The 21,524-nt window shown below is 37.4% G+C and overlaps 1 protein-coding gene across 35 annotated transcripts in view; it reads right to left on the bottom strand.

The window, feature by feature from the left end:
- The window catches only part of LOC100716784 (myomegalin), a 245,631-nt gene that overhangs the window by 24,049 nt on the left and 200,058 nt on the right, over positions 1-21,524 (bottom strand). For 24 of the 35 annotated variants that reach the window (XM_063256623.1, XM_063256611.1, XM_063256619.1 and 21 more), the window contains 6 exons: positions 12,440-12,531; positions 6,617-6,849; positions 4,605-5,052; positions 3,604-3,796; positions 2,579-2,698; positions 858-1,386 (listed from right to left, as the gene is read on the bottom strand). In XM_063256623.1, coding sequence (XP_063112693.1) covers positions 858-1,386; positions 2,579-2,698; positions 3,604-3,796; positions 4,605-5,052; positions 6,617-6,849; positions 12,440-12,531 — 1,615 coding nt within the window. The remainder of the gene's footprint in view (positions 1-857; positions 1,387-2,578; positions 2,699-3,603; positions 3,797-4,604; positions 5,053-6,616; positions 6,850-12,439; positions 12,532-21,524) is intronic. The other 11 variants (XM_063256605.1, XM_063256657.1, XM_063256679.1 and 8 more) reach the window with 1 other exon arrangement.

Below are 21,524 nucleotides of genomic sequence, written 5' to 3'. Positions count from 1 at the left end.
CTAGAAACCATCTGTCATGCAGAAGTGAAACCACCCGAGAACACTGTACAGTGAGAAGCCAGAACCAGAAATAAAAGCCCTTTAGACGAGAAGTCACATAGAGAGCCAGAGTTGATGGGAAGCATCACATCATTAGTCACATGAATAAAGAAGCTGAGTAACTGTGTGTTGCACAGTTAAGCTTTCCAGATAACTCCAGCCTTAACTACCATCTCACAGCAGCCATGTGGGAGACATAGCTGAGTCAGTCAATCACAGGATCATGAGAGATGATAAAGCACAGCATTTTGGAAAGGACTGTTATATAGCAATAGGTAACTAGGACAGATAACAATGTGCATGTCTACTCAGTTTTTCAAAGCAAAAAATCAGTAACAACAATAATTATAGCAAATACCATGTATTAGACAATATTTCAAGTACTTGTATTAATTCATTTAAAACCTAACAATAATCCTTTGGGTTGGGTTATTTTTATTATTCTGATTTAATACATAAGCAAACAGACTCAGAAAGTTTAAGTAGGGTTGCACTGCTAATAAGCAGCAGAGCTACGATTTCACCTAAGAAGTCTGACTCTGGCTTTACTACTCTCTTTTACCATATGCATTATCACTTTACTAATTTATCCCTAACAGGAAATTCCTGAGACCAGGCATCTCCCAGACACTGGGCCACCACCCAATGCCTTTCTGATTGCTGATATATCTGTCCTTCATCAGACCTTCCACTATTTAAATAAATGCCTTCCTGACTACCCTGATAGGTTCCCCCTTCCAGCTGCCTGAGCTGCCCTATTCCAAACACAAACTTAGGCACTATCAATTAAGTAACGTCCCAAACTGTTCTCTTCTTACCCAGGCCATGAGGCTGATCTTAGTTCATCAGTCAGCTTCCCTTCTAGTCCTGTTTTGGGGAGCTGGGCTTCCAGCTGGGATACTCTCTGAATGAGACTCTCCAGATCCTTTTTGGCCTGAAGTCCTGGGGGGTAGAAGGCTCCAGTGCCATCAGATAGCCACCCCTCATCCTCATCAGTAACGCTGTGTGGTGAAGACCCTTCAAGTGTGCCAACCGCTCTCAGCTTCCGGGGTCTTTCTAGACTAGATGAATAATCACTTGTAACTGAGAGGGACCGGACCCGGCTCTTGAGGTTCTGAATGACTTTGTTGGCATTCTGAAGCTGGATTTTCAGATCTTTGATGTTCTTTCGTAGTACAGATATGTTTTCTGATTTTCCATAAGCCTGGAATTCTTTTCGCTCTCCTAGCTGGCTCTCCAAAAGCTTCTTTTCAGAGGAGCTAACCAGAGCTGGGCCTAGGCACCCCTGCTCAGAGCACAGACCCTCCATATGCACTGCATCCCGGAGGCTGTTGTGTTCATCACACTCTGAAAAAGACAAAGATATCTTTGTAAACACAAGCAGGATATACTGCTATGGCCTCTCCCTTTGAGACAAGCAGTTTTAGTCAGGAGGACAGTAATTGTCGGAGTAAAAGTTGAAGCAGCACTTTGTTTGGTTTTCTGACTCTACTAGGCATTCAGATACAGTGTTTCTTATCCTCCCACAACCCTGCCAAGTTAGGTATGATTACATCCCATTTAACTGGAGAAACCAAAACTCAGAAAGGTAAGCTAGCTAGGTCTAGATCACTCAGACTAGCACATGGAAGAGCCAGAATTCAAATTTCCCAGGGTGCTGTGTTCTTTCCACACACACACTGGTATCTTCTAACTGAAACATTAACATGACATGGGAATTGCAAGTAAAAAATATTTTCATGCTGAAAGCTTAATGTTCTCAGAGCATTATGATGATTTGATGTCTACTGAGTTATAACTGTGTGAAAAATAGGTTTAGGAAAATAAGACCTCTGAGAAATATATCAGCATATTAATAGCTGTGTTTGTGTCAGCAGCAGGCAGAATAAGAACTACTGCATAGCATTTTAGTAGGCCCAGGTCCTATTCGAGAGTGTCTTGTAAGTAATATTGCTATTGATTCTCATTAATTGATGTAAGTACCCAATAGGTTAGATAGCTGTTTTGCTATCACTTTATAGATAAGGAAACTGAAGCAAAGAAGCTCACAATGGGGATTTGAACAAATCAATCTATTCCCAAAGTCTCTGGTCTTAACTGCTACACTTCTTTGTCTCAAGAATGGGAGAGATCATGAGTGTTTTTCTCCTCAGTTTCAATTTGGTAGTGCCCTGTGATTATAATTCTTTTATAAGCAAAACAAAAGCTTTTTAATCTTGTGGTTTATGTATTCCTAAAAGCTCATACAGTTTCTTCCTTAGTAAGGGGGTCTTAGTATTTTCCTATTACAATAAGCTGGACAAAAATCTTATTTTTATTAACTGCAGTATGTTGTAAACTAATTTTTATAGAAGTTCAAATTCAAATTCAATCTCATTTTGGACAGTAATTCTCCAAACTTCTTGTTCTATTTTGGCCCTGTGTTCCTTCTGTCACAACATTCCACTACTCATCAGGTGTGGGATTGGCTTGCACCCCTCCCCGAAATGTAAGAGCTGACTCAGGGGAGGGAGAGGAAGCCCCCACCTTGTGCACTTACCAGGGCTGGTAGTCTCTTCACGGTCAGCTTCATTCTCACTTCGGCCACAAGTCTCATAGCCCAGGTCCTGGAGGTCTACTTGGACTTGCTTGCTGTCCTGCTTCACCAGGGACTCACCTGCTGAGAAATATACAGCAGTGTTATAGAGTATGTGAATTTCTCACATACTCATTCAACCTCAGTGGCACATACCCTACCTAGCCTTTAGGGTCAGGAAAGTCAAATTCAGAATGGTATACATGCTTCTTTGGAAGAAGAAATTACCTGCTCCAGGTAGCAAGACTCTTCTCTAGCTCAGGAAGCATGTATTCGCCACTATTGATCATGCCTCTGACAAGCTAGGCTTAGTTGGTACCAAGCATCTGTAAGTTGGGTACTGCATACTAGCATCTCTGAAAGTCCTGATGAAGCTGGCAAGCCTTTTATTCATATGGGCTCAGTAAATGTTTGAATGAAGATGAATTAATTTCAATTCCCAGGACATCTATACCCATGTGGTCCAATAAGGTAGTTGTTAGCCACAAGTACTATTTTATGTCAAATTAATTAAAATTAAATAAAAATTATAATTTGCAACTTGCACTAGCAACATTTCATGTGCCAATAGATACAGGTGATAAAGATACAGAATATTTCCATCACTGTAAGAAGTTAAACTGGATACCGCCGATTCTACACCAAAATGATAGTATGTTGTCAAAGATTCTCTCATGGTGCAAAGAGAAGCAAAAAAGAAAAAAGTTTGTTCTAAGGGGCAAGGCAATTTACTGATGACATCAGAAATCAGCAAACCTATAGCCCACTCCCTCCTTATGCTTTCAATAGAACCTTGAAACCATGCTTTTCTTTCTTTATTCTTCTTTGGTATCTTCAGATTAAAGTAAGATATGCACTCCCACAGTTCTAGAACTATGGTCAGGACTAAACTTGTTCTGAAGTTAGGACAGAAAGGTAAAATATGAAAAGCATGTAATATCTCAAATAGAAGACAGACTTGGTAAGAGTGAACTTGTTGTTATACTTACTAAATATGACTCTGTATTTCTCCAGCTGGTTAGCCTGGGCAAAGACTGTGGCTTCTGAGATCAGTAGCTTCTCCTGGAGATCTTGGTAGCGTTGTCTGCACTGAGCCAGCTGGGAGCGCAGGTGCTTGGTAGACCCCAGCAGACTAAATTCTGACTGAGGCCCAGGATCCTGGGCCTGCGGCTGGTTATTGAGCTACGAAAAGAGCAGCACAGAGATCAGCCCAGATGGAGGTTACCCCCACAGGTGACAGTTACTTCTCTCCTCACAATGCTGCAAACTATACTCATGTGTCTGCCACAGCACTTCTCATGCTCTTTGATAATTACTTGCTTTCTAGACAGAGCTTGCAGAGAGCTGAGATAATGTTTTATTTATCTCTATATCTATAGTACATAACACAGTGCCGGTGTAGTCCACAGAAGAACTTTCAGTGGTGGAAGGGAAGACATAGAAACCTCCACTTAACCTTCCTGGCATTCCTGTCCTAGAGTTTTTCTCAAAATCTTTGCAGTCTCCATCTTACTAGGCCCTTGCAAAGCTCCTTCCTTTAAGGCTCCCAGCCCCTTCTGAGTCCAAGGCATTGACACTTGTGATAAGTTGAGATGAAAATAGAAGTAATAAGGAAGAGATGTTATTAGATATCATTTGTCTGGGCTGCCTCAAAACCTAACACATCCCAACATTACGGCATTTGTATCATATTAAAATAATGTTTTGTGGCACTTCCCCATTATATTAAGTATCTTAAAGTACAGATGAAATTTTATTGTTCACTTCCAATGCCAGGCATGTCACCTGGAAAACTAAGTAATCAAGAAATATTCATGATGTCATGTTGTAAAGCATTTCTAAACCTGAAAGGGTGCCTTCTTTATTGTTACCATCCACTGCTTATGGTATGAAGGTACCCTTCTCGACCCACAAGACAGAAAAGTTTATGAAAACTGAAACCTCCAGCCCTTCTCTAGCTGTTTTTCATTCCATCTGTGCCCTCACTTACTTGGTGGGCATCAACTGCACTGGCTGCCCCAAGGTCAAGGCTCTGGGGTCTAGCACAAGGTCTCATGGTGGCCGCTTTCTCCTCTTGGTGTTGCTGTTTCCCAGGAGAACCAGCCATGTCTGCGTTCATTCTGTCGATTTCCTTAGCCAGGTGGACAAGGAGCTCTGAGTTAAGTTTACTTGCTTCCTTGCTGCTCCCTTCCTTGCTGCTCAGGAGCAGTTGTTCTTTGAGGAGGTTGATGATGTTGTGGGCATTCTTTAGTTTTCTCTGGAGCTTTCTGAACTCAGCCTGAAGACTATTCTCATTTAGACCCCTTTTGGCAATCACAGTCTCCACCATCACCTCGCCCTTCTCCTTGTCTTCCTCCATCTCCCATCCATCGGACATTGCTTCTCCCATCTGCTCTTTTAGCTCTGCATTCTCAAGGCAAAGGCTCAGCATAGTATTCCTGCGAGAAATACACAATCAAGGGCTAGATCTGGTTCTGTACCACTTCTAACAGTCCCTTCACCTACATCTCAGTCCATGATAGACTCAGAAGCACCCAGAGCATGAAATACCTTCAGGGAATTATAACAACACCCTTATATTTAATACACAATAGAACCAAGGATTAGGAATTATAAGGGACTTTTCCCATACCGAATATTTCCACAGTTACTTGGTAGCAGCACTGTCGTTAAAGTTTTTGGCTTTAAGACCGTCTATTTCAGATCTGTTGTTTTTATTTTAGTTTTTTTACTTTGCCACACAGTCTCATAGGTTCTAATTTTCAGTGGACTTTGTAAATACAAAGGTACTTAAGCTATGAAGTAAAAAATAAGAAGGACCTTACATATGACTAATTTGTCATTATGGATTCTATAGTTCTATTAATTATAATCAGTCTTAAACCACTAACTAATAAATTGGGACCTAGGAAAACAGAAGAAATAAATAGTACTAATCAACTACAATCTAGACTGACTTACATAAAACTTTGTTGTATGTTCAGTTCATGTGGTAAGAGTTAACCTTCATGGAAGCAGGAACTATGTCTGATCTGTTCACCCTACACTCTCAGGGCCTACAAGTGCCATATAAAATTTTTATTTTTGAAGAAATAAAGTTGACTAAAACACCTAATTTTCAACAAATCTGTATTCTTTTCTCAAATTCTTTGTTAGGGTTAAAGGGAGACAATAAAAAAACATGACTTTCATAAGACAATTCACATAATCTCTTTGAACCTCAGTCTTTATATAAAGCAAAAGTTATGACAATTTATACACAAAATAAAGATTATGGCATTAGTAGATGTTAATGAAATTACATATAAGGCATGATTAGCTCAGGGTCTGAAATGCAGAAATCTGTTTCTCCCTGATATTGTATATCTGCGGACCTGAGAAATACCAACAGAAGTCTGGTGAGGTACTATTCCCTGAGTTGGGTACTCATGTTTCTAGGATGGAGGGAGCTGAGTGGAGTTGGAAGGCCTCTCTAGAAATCCTCCCCCATTATGGACTGTTCTGGTTTTGCACATGGCAGTGAAACTTCTTGAATAGGAGATTTCTTATATGTTCCAATCAATTCAAAAGTGTAATATCAGTCACACAACTAGGAGGATATACCCATGGTTGCATATTAGCACAGGCATATAGGTAATAACATGGACATTATTATACTGAATTAAGACTAAATTTGTTTGGATAACAAAATATCCAACTCACCATTATTCAACATTATTAACTTTTTTCTAAAGGATTTTCTTTTTTTTTCTTTTCTTTTTTTGTCTTTTTCATTTTTATCGGTACCAGGGATCAAACTCACGACTGCCTGCTTGCAAGGTAAGCGCTTATGCCACTGAGCTAAATCCCTAGCCCCTCTCTAAAGGATTTTCAAGAACATTAATCCTAGGATGTGGAGCGAATAGTACCTGGCAGCACACATGGCTGGGGGCTGCAAGGTGAGTTCCTGGCTATGGTTATTCATAGTTAGTAGGCTCCCCTTCTCTAAGGAAAATGTCCTACCTGATGTGTGACACAGAGGAGAATCCTGCTTCCTCAATTTGAGACTTTAGCTCCTTGAGTTCCTCCTCAGCTTTCTTCTTTTCCTCTAAGTGCTGGTGAATCTCAGCCTTCAGGTGGAGCATTTCCTCCTGAAGACACCTATTACTATCCCCTCCTACCAGAGAAGGAGTTGGAAAAATTGTGCTCTGGCTCTCCACAGTGGCCAAACTTTTCTCCAAAGCCACCTTGATGATCTGAAACAAAATCATGGTAAAGAAGTTAGGTAATTAAAGAGGATCCAAGAGGAACATGTGTTCCCAAGGGCATCCCTTGGGAACAACAGAAAGGCAAACTGAAAGGCAAACTTTTGTCTAAGGACTTCCTCAGCTATAAAGGTCCTAAAGATTAGTTCTGGCAGAGAGAACACATCTGTTAGGCAGGAGGAGCTATTGCCAGGGAAAAGAGAATTCAGAGATGGATGAAGAACACACACACAGACACACACACATTAAAACAAACACAAATAAGTGAGTTGTTTTAAGTAGGTCTGGGAGTATGGATGTTACAATTCTTTTTCTGTGGGGACAGGGTTCTCTGAGTCTTCTTATAAGTCAGAAGCTTCAACAGCTCCACAGCAGCACTGGAGTCCCTGCTCACAAAGGTCATGACTCAAGATACCATGGCTCAATGCCGTAGACCCTTTTTATAATTTAGACTCCGAGGAGGAGATGAGAAGAAGGACCTAGGGTACTTAGGAAGGAAACAGACCACTCAGTCACAGAGCTAAAGCAAGGATGAAACTGAAGGTAAAACAAAACAAGCTCAATTTCACTGGCACAGGGAATTTACACCCTACCACTACTGAGAAATTGAAGTGAAGCCACCCTGTCCAGCAGTCAATCATATATTTTGGTTATTACACTTGTGCCAATACTGTCAGCCAAATTCTCTCTACAGATCTAAGCATGCATGCAAGAAGAAAAGGTAGAACTTCTCAGTAATTTTCTTTTCTTGTTTTTTTAATTAAGGCAGACCTTATGGTTTTTTCCTACAATGGGAATTTGTGAACTTTTAGACTTTCTTACTCATTTTGGACTTTGCTCCAGTTCTTTTCTATGCTTCTCAGAATGTAGGATAAAAATCTGAGTATGTAATGTATGTAATCTACTTAGTATATAACTACTTCAGTACAAGGGTTTCCAGCCAGGGTGTCCAACATTAATCTTATGTCTGAGTGTCACATTGACATATTTTTTCCTGTCAGGGGCTGTATTTAGGGCTTACATTTAACTTCAGATCAAGTCTGATTCCCAATTTTCTCACAGCTATTTCAGGACATCTCTGTAAATATTGTTACTTGTATACTTGTCACTCATAAATTCATTCTGCTTATGCAGAATCACTTCCTGATTATCAAAGCCATTAACACAATCTGATGGTCACTTAATTAGGAATAATTTGTAGAATTAATTATACGTTTTATGCCTTGACTCAGATCACTGATATTGAAAAGAACTTTTATGGATCAATGATTGACAGACCAGCTTGAGCTGACACAAAGCCATTGACGTTTGCTATTCCTTATAACAAAACATGGTGAAATCAAGGCCACTTCTTTGTGATATGGCTAATTTATACATAGCATGCATGTGCAATAGTATCTAATACAATAGAGAAGGTTGTAAAGAGTTGTAAAAGAAGAGATCCATAAACACATCTACTCAATCCCTGGGCATCTACTCCCAACTGAGGTTTGAGAGACTGACATTTGGCAGGCTCCTGACATTGTCTGTCTCTACCAGGCTTAGGCTACTAGGCTTAGGCTAGTGACCCCTTCACATGTGGCACCAAATGCTTATAACATAATGAACAATAGGGTGCTGGATAAAGTCACTTTTTTAAAGTTTGTGACCCACCCTTCATTTAAACTATGTGATAATATCTTTCTATATAAACCTTTTACAACCAATTTAACTTAAATGAATATTACCATCAGATTTGAATCTCTAGACACATTTATTCTTATCTGAAATTTAAGGGCTCCTTGTCCTTAAAAATTATGTCTAATTTTAGTGAAGTTAATACATTTTTAAAGTGATTTCTGGATGTATGTTATCTTATTCTATTGGGTTTAATTTAGTTATTTTCTTTTTAAAGAAAAAATTATGATTTATTATATGTTTATACCAGAAGAACTTTAAGGTCCACCTGGTCTAACTATTCACTTTGAGTAACTTTAAATTTTAAATATAAAGGTATATCCATGAAAAGTGATTCAGCATCTAGACTTTTAGTTTTTATCATCTACAAAACACAAATATTTAAATTTTATCTCAAGGAGGAATTCTAAAACTTGAGATATTCTCATATGCATTGTGGTACGCATCAGGTGGTTTGTAGTAGGTCTATTTTTAATTATCTCTCTCTCTCTAGGTTGTTTTTTTCTTTCACACTACTGAATACACTTGCACTACCGGTGCTGTACAATTCCACTCTTTGCTAGGTCCCTACAGGCCCGAAAGAGATTTGCTGCACATCTTAAGTTCTCACTTGAGTAAGCTGTTTTGTTTTTACCTTACTGTGGTACATAGTACCTCTTACAATATGTAAGTTCTCAGACACCACTAAAGACCAAAGTTAGCTTAGCTCAAATACTAAGCATCATTAATCACTGGAGAATGCAAAAATAAAATCACAATTAAATACCACCTCATGTTTGTTAGCTTTATACCTCCTCCTATTTTTACCTCCTCCCCCAAACAAACAAACAACAATAAAAAAACAAAGACATGTTGGAGAAAATTCCAAGAAAAGGAAACTCATATATTGTTGGTAGAAATGGCAATTACGAGGCACTGTAGAAAATTATATGGATAATCTTCAAAATCTAAAAATAGAACTACCATATGGTCCACTAATCCCACTTCTAGTTCTACTTCCAAAGGAGATGAAATCAATATATCAAAGGATGGCAGTACTCTGCTGTCTACTGCAGGATTATTTATAATAGCCATGATATGGCTATTAGGTGCTCATCAGTAGGTAAATAGATAAAGAAAATATGGTACACACATACAAAGGAATACTATTCTGCTTTAAAAAGGGGAACTCTGTCATCTGGATGGATCTGCAGGACATCAGGCTAAGTGACATAAATCAGGAACAGAAAGACAAATACCACGTGATCTCACTTAATATGACCTATATGTGGAATCTAATAAAGTTGAACTAATAGGAGTAGACAGTATAATGATGGTTAGTAGATCCTGTGGGTGGGAAAGATGATGACAAATTGACAACCAGAGTGCAAAGCTTCAAATAGAAGAAATAGGTCCTGATATCTATTCACAGCAGGATAACTATAGTCAATAATCACGTCTTACACATTTCAAAACAATTAAGAATGTATTTCAAATATGTCTCACTATAAAATTTTAGGTAGATGAGGTGATCATATATTAACTAGCTTGATTTAGTCACTGCACACTGTGTACATATTTTGCAGCTTCACATTGAGACTGAAGTAGGAGGATATCAAGTTTGTGGTCAGCCTGGGTAATTTAGTGAGACTCTGTGCCTCCAGAGGAAATAAGAAAATTCTAGTATGTAGTATAGGAGGAAACAACTTGCCTAGCATGTGCCAAGGCCTTCGTTTCAATACCTAGCATGGCAATAAATGTATATATTAATGTGTATAATTATTTTAAAAAGTTATCTTTATCAAATCATAGTGTCTTTTCAGGTGTATCATGGTCATCTGATTTCTATTTGTATGTGAATCTTGTTTCTGATTAACTTTTCCCCACTGCAAAAGTTCAAATGAAGAAAATCAATAATTGATTACTCTTATTTCTTTCATGAGAACTCCCTCGGTACTTTAGAGGTTACATCTGTTTGAGATTGAAATTTTGTGAGAGACATGTAGAGGAAATGACTTCCATGGCCAGACATGAGGCTTCTCCAGGTAAGAAGCGTCCCAAAATAAGAAGGAATAATTTGCTTGGACTAAAGGGTAATTCTTATTTAGGAACACACAGGGGGTTTTGTTTGTTCAGAAAAGTGTAAGCATGCTTGGGGTACATAGGGAGTATGATACCAAGAATAGTTTATCTTCCGAGGGCACAGCAAGAAAGAACTCAGCCTAAATGTGAGGGACTATTACCCTGGAAATGAGCAAACAAATTTTCCAGAATCTGGATGCAAACAGTTAGAGCAAAGCAAGCTTTATTTAATTGGTAGCAGGAGAGTCACAAACCTAAGGTCCAGATAACATGAAATAAACTTATGATTTTACACATGAAGGCTCCTCTTACCCAAAGACGAAGACTGGTTTTCAAAGAAAGGTGATAGAAAGATGGTGCTTGCCAAGAGATTCTTCATCCAATAGGAAACCTCTTTGTCTATCACAAGTCAAGTGCTAATCCAAAAGTTTGTTATCTTATAATTATACTACATGTGTTTGATCCCAAGTTACATTGCAAGCATTAGGATACAGAGTTGGAATGAGCTTTTCAGAATAGGGTCTGGTCATATTCTTGATACTAGACTGAGGAAGAGATGACTTTAAAAACAGTTTGCCTACAGGACTTGCACTATCTGGAATATTTCAGAGCATATCAATCAGAATCTAACTCTACTCATGCTTGTCTCCTGTTTGTTTTTCTGGAGTTAATCCTTCCAAAAGGTGTTACAACTATCAATGACTTGCTATAAGTAGAGGAACGAAAAAGGGTAGAACTAAAGGAAGTTGTGTGAAAAGGTAAAGAAACCTTAGGTGTCCTAGATAATTAACCATGCCTTCAAGAGCCAAAGACTGCCAAATTGTATACGATTTGGGGCCTGTTCATGGGCTCTACTCATTGGCTCTTTATGGACTCTCTTTCTTAAACAAGAGATATGCAGGCAGACCCAGGAAGCCTTCTTTCTCCTTCCTAAAAATCCCAAGGAAGCTATCACTAGAAAATTCCAGCTGCTTCTGCAGAATTTTTTTCCCCCCGAAATGATTCACTCTTTATGTAACAACTTAAAGTCACAGGTATGGTCCCTTGAGAACTGTGACAGTTAAATGTCACTGGCCAAGTTAGAGACACTCAGGAGTTCCAATGAGTGCTGTGGAATCATTTCAGGTGACTTACTCTTTGGGGTTCAGGACCTTCATTCTTAGACTCCAGACCATGTTGACCATACCTTCTTTGGTAGTGGGGTGGGAACAGTGTTTCAGCCTGGAGTACCAAGTTCTGAGGTTCAACAAGGGGTTTGCTGTAGAAGTATCTTCTGGTGATCATTAACTTTGTTACAACCTGGGTAGTTTGTCAGGTTGTATAGCAAAGTCCTCCTCTGGATAATGAGATTTCAAAGACCCCTGCTTTGGAGGTATCCCAGTTTTCTTGGAGTTTCTCAGACTGCATTCTTGCCTCACAAGTCTTTAGCCCTACACCTCCCCCAGCAGCCCATCCATGTCCCCCTGTCTTCTCCATTACAAAAAGTTTGTAATGGGTTTCCATTACAAAAGCCCCAAACAGGAAGTGTTCATTGTCTTGTATGTAAAAATTCTTCTAAAGCTATAGCTACAGACAGTAAACAGGGGCACAGGTGGGTAGGAAGGGAGCAAGGAGCAGAAGAAAGAAATAGAAGTAGTAAAAACAAAAGTGTGGATTAGAGCAAAAAGCAGAGTGAAGATATGGGTTAGACAGGCAGCCGGAGAGGACAGGAATAGACTGGGCAGCGACTTCTGTACAGGGATGTCTTCTCACTTCGGTGCACAACGATTGCAGGATACCATCAGACCCCAGAAGAGCTGTGTGTTTTCCTCCCTGGGAACTGAAGAACCTGACTCTGACTTACTTGCTGTTGGTGGTTATTGTGTGCAGCCTCCTCCTCAATACTATCAGTGAACTCAGTGCTTGCATCTTCAGTGTCATCCCCTGCAGCTGCACCTGGAAGTAAGTCCAGAAGAGAAAGGTGATTCCCCAACAGATGGCTTCCAGATAACAGATAATATTACATTCTCTGCCATCTGCCTCTGATTTCTTCCTTTTCCCATATGCATGACCTTCTAATAGGCAAGGAAGGCAGAACCCAGCTTTCTCCTTGGATCACTGATAGTTTCTTACTAAAATTCAAGTCTCAACAGGTAAACTGCTTCTAACTGCATAGACCTATACTTAAAAAGCTGATCTTCTCAGCTGTTTGAAAAAAATCCTAAATTATTTCACCTCCTGGCTATGTAATAAGCATCTGTTAAGTGACAATGACCAACATAACTAGCCTCTTTCTCATCATTGCATGCTGAGAAGGCCCATTATTTCCTGGAGGTTAGGACAGCCCTGGTCTACTCACGCTTTTCTATTGTTGAGATCAGTTGTGCACAGGGTGACAATATCTTTGAAGAACTCCCCTCAGGAGGTACTTTGTCCTACTGAAGTTCAGCCCTAGTCAAGATCTCAGTCAGAATGATTCAGATATTTCCTAATCCTTTCCTTTAAACTCCCTTCCTCTCTCTAATTCTTGTCCAATGTCAATCTCCATTGCCTGAAAGGTTTCTTGCATATCTTTGTCAAAATGCAGTTTTATGCATCCTTTCATTTCCAAAGATGAACATATTCATCCAGAGCACAAACATCTATACCCTGCTGTAAGACATGTAGCTACAGTTTGTGGTTTGGGCAAAGATCTAGGGGCAACACTAACAAAATTTTCTTCCATGAGACAATGTTCTATCCCTGCACTTTACAATATAGACAGTGGTCACATGTGGTAGGTGACAAGACTGATGAACTGAATTTATTCTAATGTATGTTTAAAAAGCGGCATGTGGCTAGTGGCTACTATCTTGGATGGCACAAATCTATGACATTTTCTCTTTTTATGTTAGTTAGAATAAAAGAAGTCCATATGATTTTAAATTGAGAGCTGTGGGCCACATAACAGTACTTTTTTTCTCAAAGTGCCAAAGCATATCTATTAGGACAGTCTTAAGCTGATGATTTCTTTTTTTGTCTTTTTCATTTTTATCGGTACCAGGGATCAAACTCACGACTGCCTGCTTCCAAGGCAGGTGCTTATGCTGCTGAGCTAAATCCCCAGCCCCTATTAGGACAGTCTTTACAGAGACTGCTCAAGTTTGAGAATCTCAAGATCTAGTTCTGATCCTTGACTCAGCAACCAACCTGTTAAAATCTTATGACTACTGAATCTCAAAGAGATGAGATGGTGTATCCAAGGTTACACAGCTAGTTCATGTAAAAGCCTAACAAATCAAGTGTATTTTGCCTACCACAAGTGAGGGCCTACATTCAATCCACAGCACTAATTTTAAAAAGTCAAATGTCTGGACTCTTAGGAGCCATTTATTGCTTCTTCTTCCGACCACATTTCTCTTTTCTTCTTCCTCTAAGATGAAGAACCTGGTCATGAGCTCTGACATCCACAAATGAAAGGTTCTATATGAAAAATGAGCATTCATTCACTGTCAGAGTGGTTACCCTTTAACCTATTTCAAGTAAGTCTGAATTATTCCCCATAGGAGAAGCAAACAGGTGCAGTTGTCATCCGCATTCCATTTCTTGGTATCTTCTAAGTCCCATCAGTATTTGCAGTGGCTCATGCTAATCTCATCAAAGTACAGAGAGGTGCAGTAGTGAGCATGCAGTACAAACAGCCTAAGTTCCCTGATGTGTGCCATGAATGCTATGTTAACTTGGGACCATGGCAGAATCTTACTCAGTAAGCCCTCTACAGGGAGGCATCTCAACTATTTAGACTCTTTAGAGATCCATGAAAGCAATGTAAATCATGGATTTCCAACATCTACTCTTTTAATGCAGTCCCAGAACCTTATTGCTCAGAATACTGGTTGAGTGCGGCTGAATGAATACACTCCCAAGCTTTGGACACTTTGGAAATTCACTATACCCAGGATGCTAATTCACTTGTACATCCAAGTCATATTATGTTTACTTTTGAAAATCTCTGCTGTATAACATGAGCAATCACTATCTTATTTTCTCTGAAAACAAAAAGTCAGCCAGGTGTAATGGTACACACTTGTAATTCCAGCATTTGTGAGGCAGGGGAATCCGGAGTTGAAAGCTAGCCTGATCTACATAGAAAAATGCTGTCTCAATTTTTAAAAATAATGAGCCATCCAACTAAGTGACAGATTAAAAAAACATACTTTTGTACTGTTTCCTTTTTGAGTACTAAGGTAGAAAATGAATGATTTTGTGGTTCAGGAAAGTTCAGTTCCACTAGGTTGGGTTCCTCATCCCCATACCATTGTTGGTGGACTGTACAGCCATGCTAAGCCCACATTCCAAGATGATTCCTATGTTAGGCTCCAAAAGTAAAGGGAGGATTAGGAAAGGTGACCATCACTGGTTTTCAACTGACATTTTCTGCCTTTCACTTACCTTTGTAGGTTTTTCTGATGCCCTACTGCATTTCTAGATAATTCTCCCCCTTTAGTTGCTGGGGAGAGGAGCAGGATGCCCTGGTTGTGACTGTGTTAGGAATTAGATGGAGACAAAGGAAGAAGGCCTTTTTTTTTTTTTAAAACTCAACAACTACTACGTGAGGGGTTATTGTCTTCTTCATTTTTTTTTTTTTCTAGCTAACTCACAACCTGCTGTATTTCATTTATCACACCTTTAAGGTTGCTCAGCCTCTTACTAACTTGACTTACAATGCTTAAATCTCTTTTTGTGTTTGAGGGATAAAGTTGAAAATGTAGCAAATATGAGTATAAAATGAGCTAGTTAAAAGTTACCTCACAAAAGGTTCTATATATTAAGTGTATATTAGACATATTTCTGTTACTAATTTCATTTTTTAAATGAATGAAAATAAAAACTTGTCTGGGATTTCTTTTTGCAAGCTTTCACAAGACATAAGACTGTTCTTAGAGCTATACTGGAAAACTTTAAATTTCTATTTCAAATTAAATGTACTAATACTTTTTATACTAAAGAATGTTTTTGGCTTGAGAAAATATAAAATAAAATGGTTTTTCTTTTTGGGATTCTCTGAAAACTAAGAATCTGTTACTCAGTTACCTTACTTCTACAAGATTAAGTTTTACATGTTAGCAATTCAAGTCTGAAATTTTATTAAACACTTTTATTTGAGGCTTCGGTGGAAGGTCTCAAGGTGTTATTCTTGGAAGTTTCTAGGCTCTGAACCACACAAAATGGAGGTGATAGCAAAACTTCCATTATTTGTATTGAGAAAATTATTTTCTAAGTTATCTGAGTTTACAAAGTACACAGAATTAAAACCTCTAAAATGTGAGGTGATACAGTCGTTGAGTGATAATTTAAACATTATGCAAATGTTATTCTTCCAAAAAAATTCATCAGTTCTGCTTTTGCCTCCAGTTATGTGACTTTAGGCAAACTCAAACCTTTCCATAACTCAGTTTCTTCATTAGTTAGGGTTAACAGTGTTATCCACTGCATACGGTGGATATTCAAAGGATTTGCTGATTTTGGAGGGTTTAAAACAATGCTTGTCACAGTCTGTCCTCAGTAAGTCTCACCCTGAAACAATATTATTGTTGCTGTTGATGATGAAGTAGACTTCAGCCTGAAAAGTTGAGGGCTGATAAAGCTGAAGATTACAGATGCTAAATATAGCTTTAGACTTGATGCTACTAATTGGATGATTTTAATTCAATTTTTATTTCTTCACTTTTGAGTAACAGTTTTCCTTAGCAAGAGGCTTGAAATAATACTATAGCTCTCCTGGCTACTTCATGGTTTTACCTTTGTTTATAAACTGCCAACATCTCTCAACCCACAGGGCTGTGCACTCTGTACGCTATTCAGAGAGCAGCTATTTCAAGTGACTTTACAAAACCAAACTATAATACAAAGAATTCGTTGTTATGAAATCTCAATCAGATTTTACAGTTTCTTCTCTTTCACAAAAGTTATTGCTCAATAAACTAGTTTATGTATCCTTAAAATGACAGGAACATGTATAAATTAGAACTGTCCTGGGCAGATCAGACAGTATGTCCACTGGTTTCTATGCTGTACTGTTATGATTTGTAATGTTGAGGAATTCTTCCTGCTCACATTCTCCTCTCCTAAACACAAGCAAGTTTTCAAAGAATATTTAAAGATGGTATAACCAACCATATCAATTGCACCTTCAAATCTGTTCTAACTACTTTCCTTCAGCAAGAATGACAAAGGATTTCTAAGATAAACTAGCCCATTTCACTTTTCTGGGGAAATTGCAATGCTGTTTCTTTCATCTCACTTCTTTTGGAAAAGAAAATTTCAGGTTTCTTCTTATTCCTTCCTTTAGTTAAACACTCATTCCACAGAGCCTTATTTTAACTTCAAATTTTAGTACAATGACCAATAAATTGATTCTCTTACAAAGGAAAAAAGATATGAGCTGGGTTTTTTTGCTTCTTCTTTTATACATCTTTTAAGAATGAAACCAAATAATTTGTTGGCCTTTGATAGTTTTATTGGGTAACAATTTTTTTGTGTGTCAACTAAAGTAGCTGAATTTCTAATAGTTATATACAAAAAAACACATTTTCTGTCTCAGCACAATTATGAACACAGTTTAACAGCACAGTGCCATGAAGAAATAACCTTCCAAAAAAATCCCACTGGATTTGGTGAGGAAAGTTCTAGAAATAATTTAATGCCAAATTTCTGATCACTTAATACATCATTTCTTTTGTCACCTGAAATTGTTACGAATCACTAATTTTTCACAATATCCTACAAAATTTTAATCAATAAAAGCAAGAACACTGCTTTTGTCATTAAACTAGTAATACTACATGGGCATAGAACTACTACATGGGCATTAAACTAGTAATACTACATGGGCATTAAACTAGTAATACTACATGGGCATAGAAATTCATTCCTTATAAAGCACATATGTACGTCTTGAAAGTTTATAGATGGAGAAGGATCTTAAAGTGATGATTTTGCTAACTGCCAAAAGCAACAGTGTGTAGTTACTATATAATTAGTTCTCTGAGTTGGAGTAAGGAAGCCAATTTGGTTTGTGTACTTAGTAGTCCTACTCTTCATATTATTTTAGATCAGACATCTTCTGATGGTCCTGAACTTTCTATTTTATCCTATTGCATGAGGAAACAACACAAACTTTTATTTCTGAAAAGTGACTTTTTTATTTTTGATACTGGAGATCAAACTCATGACCTTGTGCTTGCCAGGCAGGTGCCAGGCAGGAATGTGACTTTTTCCTCCGCTTTGGAATTTGACTTTAAACAAGTGCAAAAACACAAAAATATATACCATTTTATAAAATCAATTATTCCCTTATTTGAAATCTGATAAACTTAAGTGTTGTCAGTTCTAGGGTTTTGTGTTTCCATTAACATTCTCTTTTAGACAAATTATAAGTCTAATTTTGTATTTGAGAAACTTACACTGACCCATATGATTATACAGAAAGGAGTTGAAGACTTACCTTCTCTCAAAATTCATACTACATAAAAGCAACACGTTTATTTTCCAGTCATAATACAGTACTAAAGCGATTTGCTGCAAGTGACAAGGGAGTAGTTTAAATTCATGTTCCAGAATACATCAAAATTCAGAAACTATTTGCCTTACAGAGGTAACTCAATGTATTATCTATTGATCCATTTCTATTTTATTAACAGGTTGCCATATATGAGCTCCATATATCTAAATGTTAATTTTTTTTGCTTGAGCAGGAATGATTCTATGCCACCCAAGAAGAAATCAGTGAGCTTCAACCTAAGAAAAATTAGTAAATATGTGCTTCTATCTCATAGGATGTTAATGTCTGAAAAATAAAACTTTTCTTTTTCATTTATTATACCTTCCATATATGATTTCCTCAAGATAAGATGGAAGCATATGTACATTACTAATATTTTTTTCTAACTCATAGTAAGTTTATCAACTTTCCCTACAGGATGCTGGCTGCAGACCTGCTTAGTACTATCTGGGGTTCTTGTTGAGGAGGCAACTTGAATTTTTTAGGAATCAACTTTAAAGATTCTGTACCTATTCCTATTATCCCCCCTTAATGAAACTAGAAAACAGTGACTATCCAAACAATGGGAATTAGAGTATTCTAATACTAGCTCTCAAAGAAAGCAAAAGTATTAAAATTGTTCTAAGAATTAAAGCCCAAAGGAAAATAACTAGCTAGGTGAGTCAACCTTTACTTCTTGAAGAAAAGAACAATTTTTGCTGTAATACGATCTGCTGCTTTTTTCCTAGTTAGAAGATTCCAAACCCAACTTGAAGATCAAAGTAGAGAGAACTGAAATTAATTTTCAAAGCTATAAATCCAACTATTTACTACTTAGATAGTGACTTAAAGGCATAAAGAAGCATTAGGGTGATAGGTCCTTTAGGATCTACCCACACAGAATACTCATGTATAAACTGTGTAAGCAGAAGGTACTGAACTATTTCTTTTGGTTGGGATCATATGGAGGTTAAGATTTTTCTTAATCCTTAATAGATATTTTACTATATATAATGCAATTCACAGTCTTTTTAAAGCATGAACTAGGAATATTCTCTGTGTAAGAATTAATATTGCTTCTCTGCACTTCTAAATGAGAATAGTAGTGGAGAATAGGGGATAAAAGTATACTCCATCACAGGCTGTCATATTAAAATTGCCCAATCATGATTTCCCAAAAAAGTTCTAATTTGGCTAATTAGCAAAAAGATGAGACAAATGTTGGTTTCTATTAAGTTCTAAAAGTCTTCAGATTTCAGTAATTTAAAACTACAATAGAAGGGCTGAGTCTAGCTCAGTGGCCTACCACACACACAAAGCTTTAAGGTTCGATTCCTAACTCCACAAAAACAAAATAAAACAAAACACCTACAATAGAGAAGGAAAACATGTCATAAGGATGTCTGTTTCACTCATTAAATAACTTCTCTTAGAGGTCTTTTTCAACTCCATAGTTCTAAAAATGATTAAAATCCATTTGTCTACATATTACTACTATTCAAAAGGAAATGTGAGACAAAAGCTATCTATGAGTATGGATTTTTCTAAGTTCCATGTTTCCAATTAAGCATGGCCTAAGTAAAAATTTACTTACGGATTTTCTCCCAAGATTTTTTATTCAAGCACAAGCTTCTATATGCACATAATGCTTTATCTAAAACTATTATAATTTTGAAAAATCCCTGACAAAGGTAGAATAATCCAATAAGTCTATGCTCCTAAAGAGAGAAATAGAGGCATGTTATATCAGGCTATATATGATTATGTGCATGGTGTGTTCAGTCACAATATCATCTATCTTTGGGTTACAGACAAAAATTAGAAATTAGAATTATGTGCTCTAATCATTAGATATCAAATTATCACAAAAACTTGTTAGACCAGTAAGTGTTCTCCAAATAGCACTGTTCTCAGGTCTCATTCCAGTTATGAAGACCAGCAAGTTAGTATCAGGTTTTAGTCACATTTATGGTATTAAGATCAAAGCTTAATTTATCTTTCTACTAATCTACTGTTATTGGAGGTTGACAGAAGCAGTTATTACTAACATACACAACTACAATCACTATTAGGACTCAAGATTCATCCATGGTTGAAACTTAACAGCAGACACAGAACATTTCCTTAGTCTATTAGTACAAATAAGGGACACTATTTCCTAAATGCCTTGTTGTAATGACAATAGACTAGTCTTTAATGGGTTGACATTTCTATAGCCCAACTCTTATTACCTTCCTACTTGTGGAAAGTTGAAAGTTTTGTTCAAAAAAGGGTCACTTAAAATGGGGAGACTACAAAAGGTAGATTATTCTATTTCCTATCTCTTTTCCATTGTTATTCTCTTTTTCTCAAAGGTTATTAAAATCTATAACATATAGCTATCAATCTTTGCAAACTACTATACTTAATCAGAAGATTCCAGGGTGTTCCTCCATAGGACATTTTCTCCAGGGCACTTTGTTTTGACTAATGTTCTATTACTGGCAGAGGTAAGGTTGTAGCACCTTGGATGGAATTTGGGATATAAGATAAGCAATGTCAGCAGAAGAATGTAAAAGAAACAAAGGCTCATGTTAAAAAAAAAGAAAAATCACTGTGAACCACCTAGCTTAGAAAGGGTGCTGTACCACATACTTAGGGAGCTAGAAATTCCAAACTTAACTCCATGTTTAAACTAATGGAAATCTCAGCTTCTACTCTAGGAAACTTATAGCCTACAGAAGTTGAGAAACGTCATGGTGTTGAACTCACAAAGCTCCACAGTAATGCTGGTCATTTTTCAAACTCTTGACAGTTAAGATACCAGAAATACAATCTTCAGTGCCCTTTCTTTGCAGCTCTCATGTTGCCACAAGAAAGCAATGAGACAATGACTAAAACCAAGAATACATATTTGTGGCATTTCATTCTAAATCACTCAAGCACTTAGAGACTAAAGCCCATTATTTATTTTAATATGGAGAAGTGTATACACATGAGATAATGAAAAGAAAGCATTCCATCCAGTACCATTACATGGAATATAGAAGAAATATTTTTCTCTGGCTATCATGAGTTATGTGGTAAAACACTGATTTCAAAGGGAGCAGATATTACACTGACAATTATCTTCTTATACAGAGAATTGTGACTATAGAAAATCATTCCTGAAGTCATGTTCTGACTAGACAGAATGCCCTTGGCTTAAGAAAACCCAAAAGGACAAAAAAAGGATAGAACTTACTATGGAACAACCTAATTTCACCTGTGTCATTCAACTGCCAACTCTGAAACACACTATTAGAAGAAAGTTTACTAGAAACACATTAGTCTCCGTGTCTACTCTTTAATGTGGCCTAAGACTAGTCTGATTTTAATTACCTTCTAATAAAGGTTATACCACTTTTCAAAGTCATTCTTATACTTTCAGTTTAACCTTTTTTTTTGT

Source organism: Cavia porcellus, unplaced genomic scaffold, assembly GCF_034190915.1.
Source record: "Cavia porcellus strain 051 isolate PalLab524CR breed Dunkin Hartley unplaced genomic scaffold, mCavPor4.1 scaffold_1, whole genome shotgun sequence".
In the NCBI taxonomy this organism is placed as follows: Eukaryota; Metazoa; Chordata; class Mammalia; order Rodentia; family Caviidae; genus Cavia; species Cavia porcellus.
This window is presented reverse-complemented; position numbering and strand designations above follow the sequence as displayed.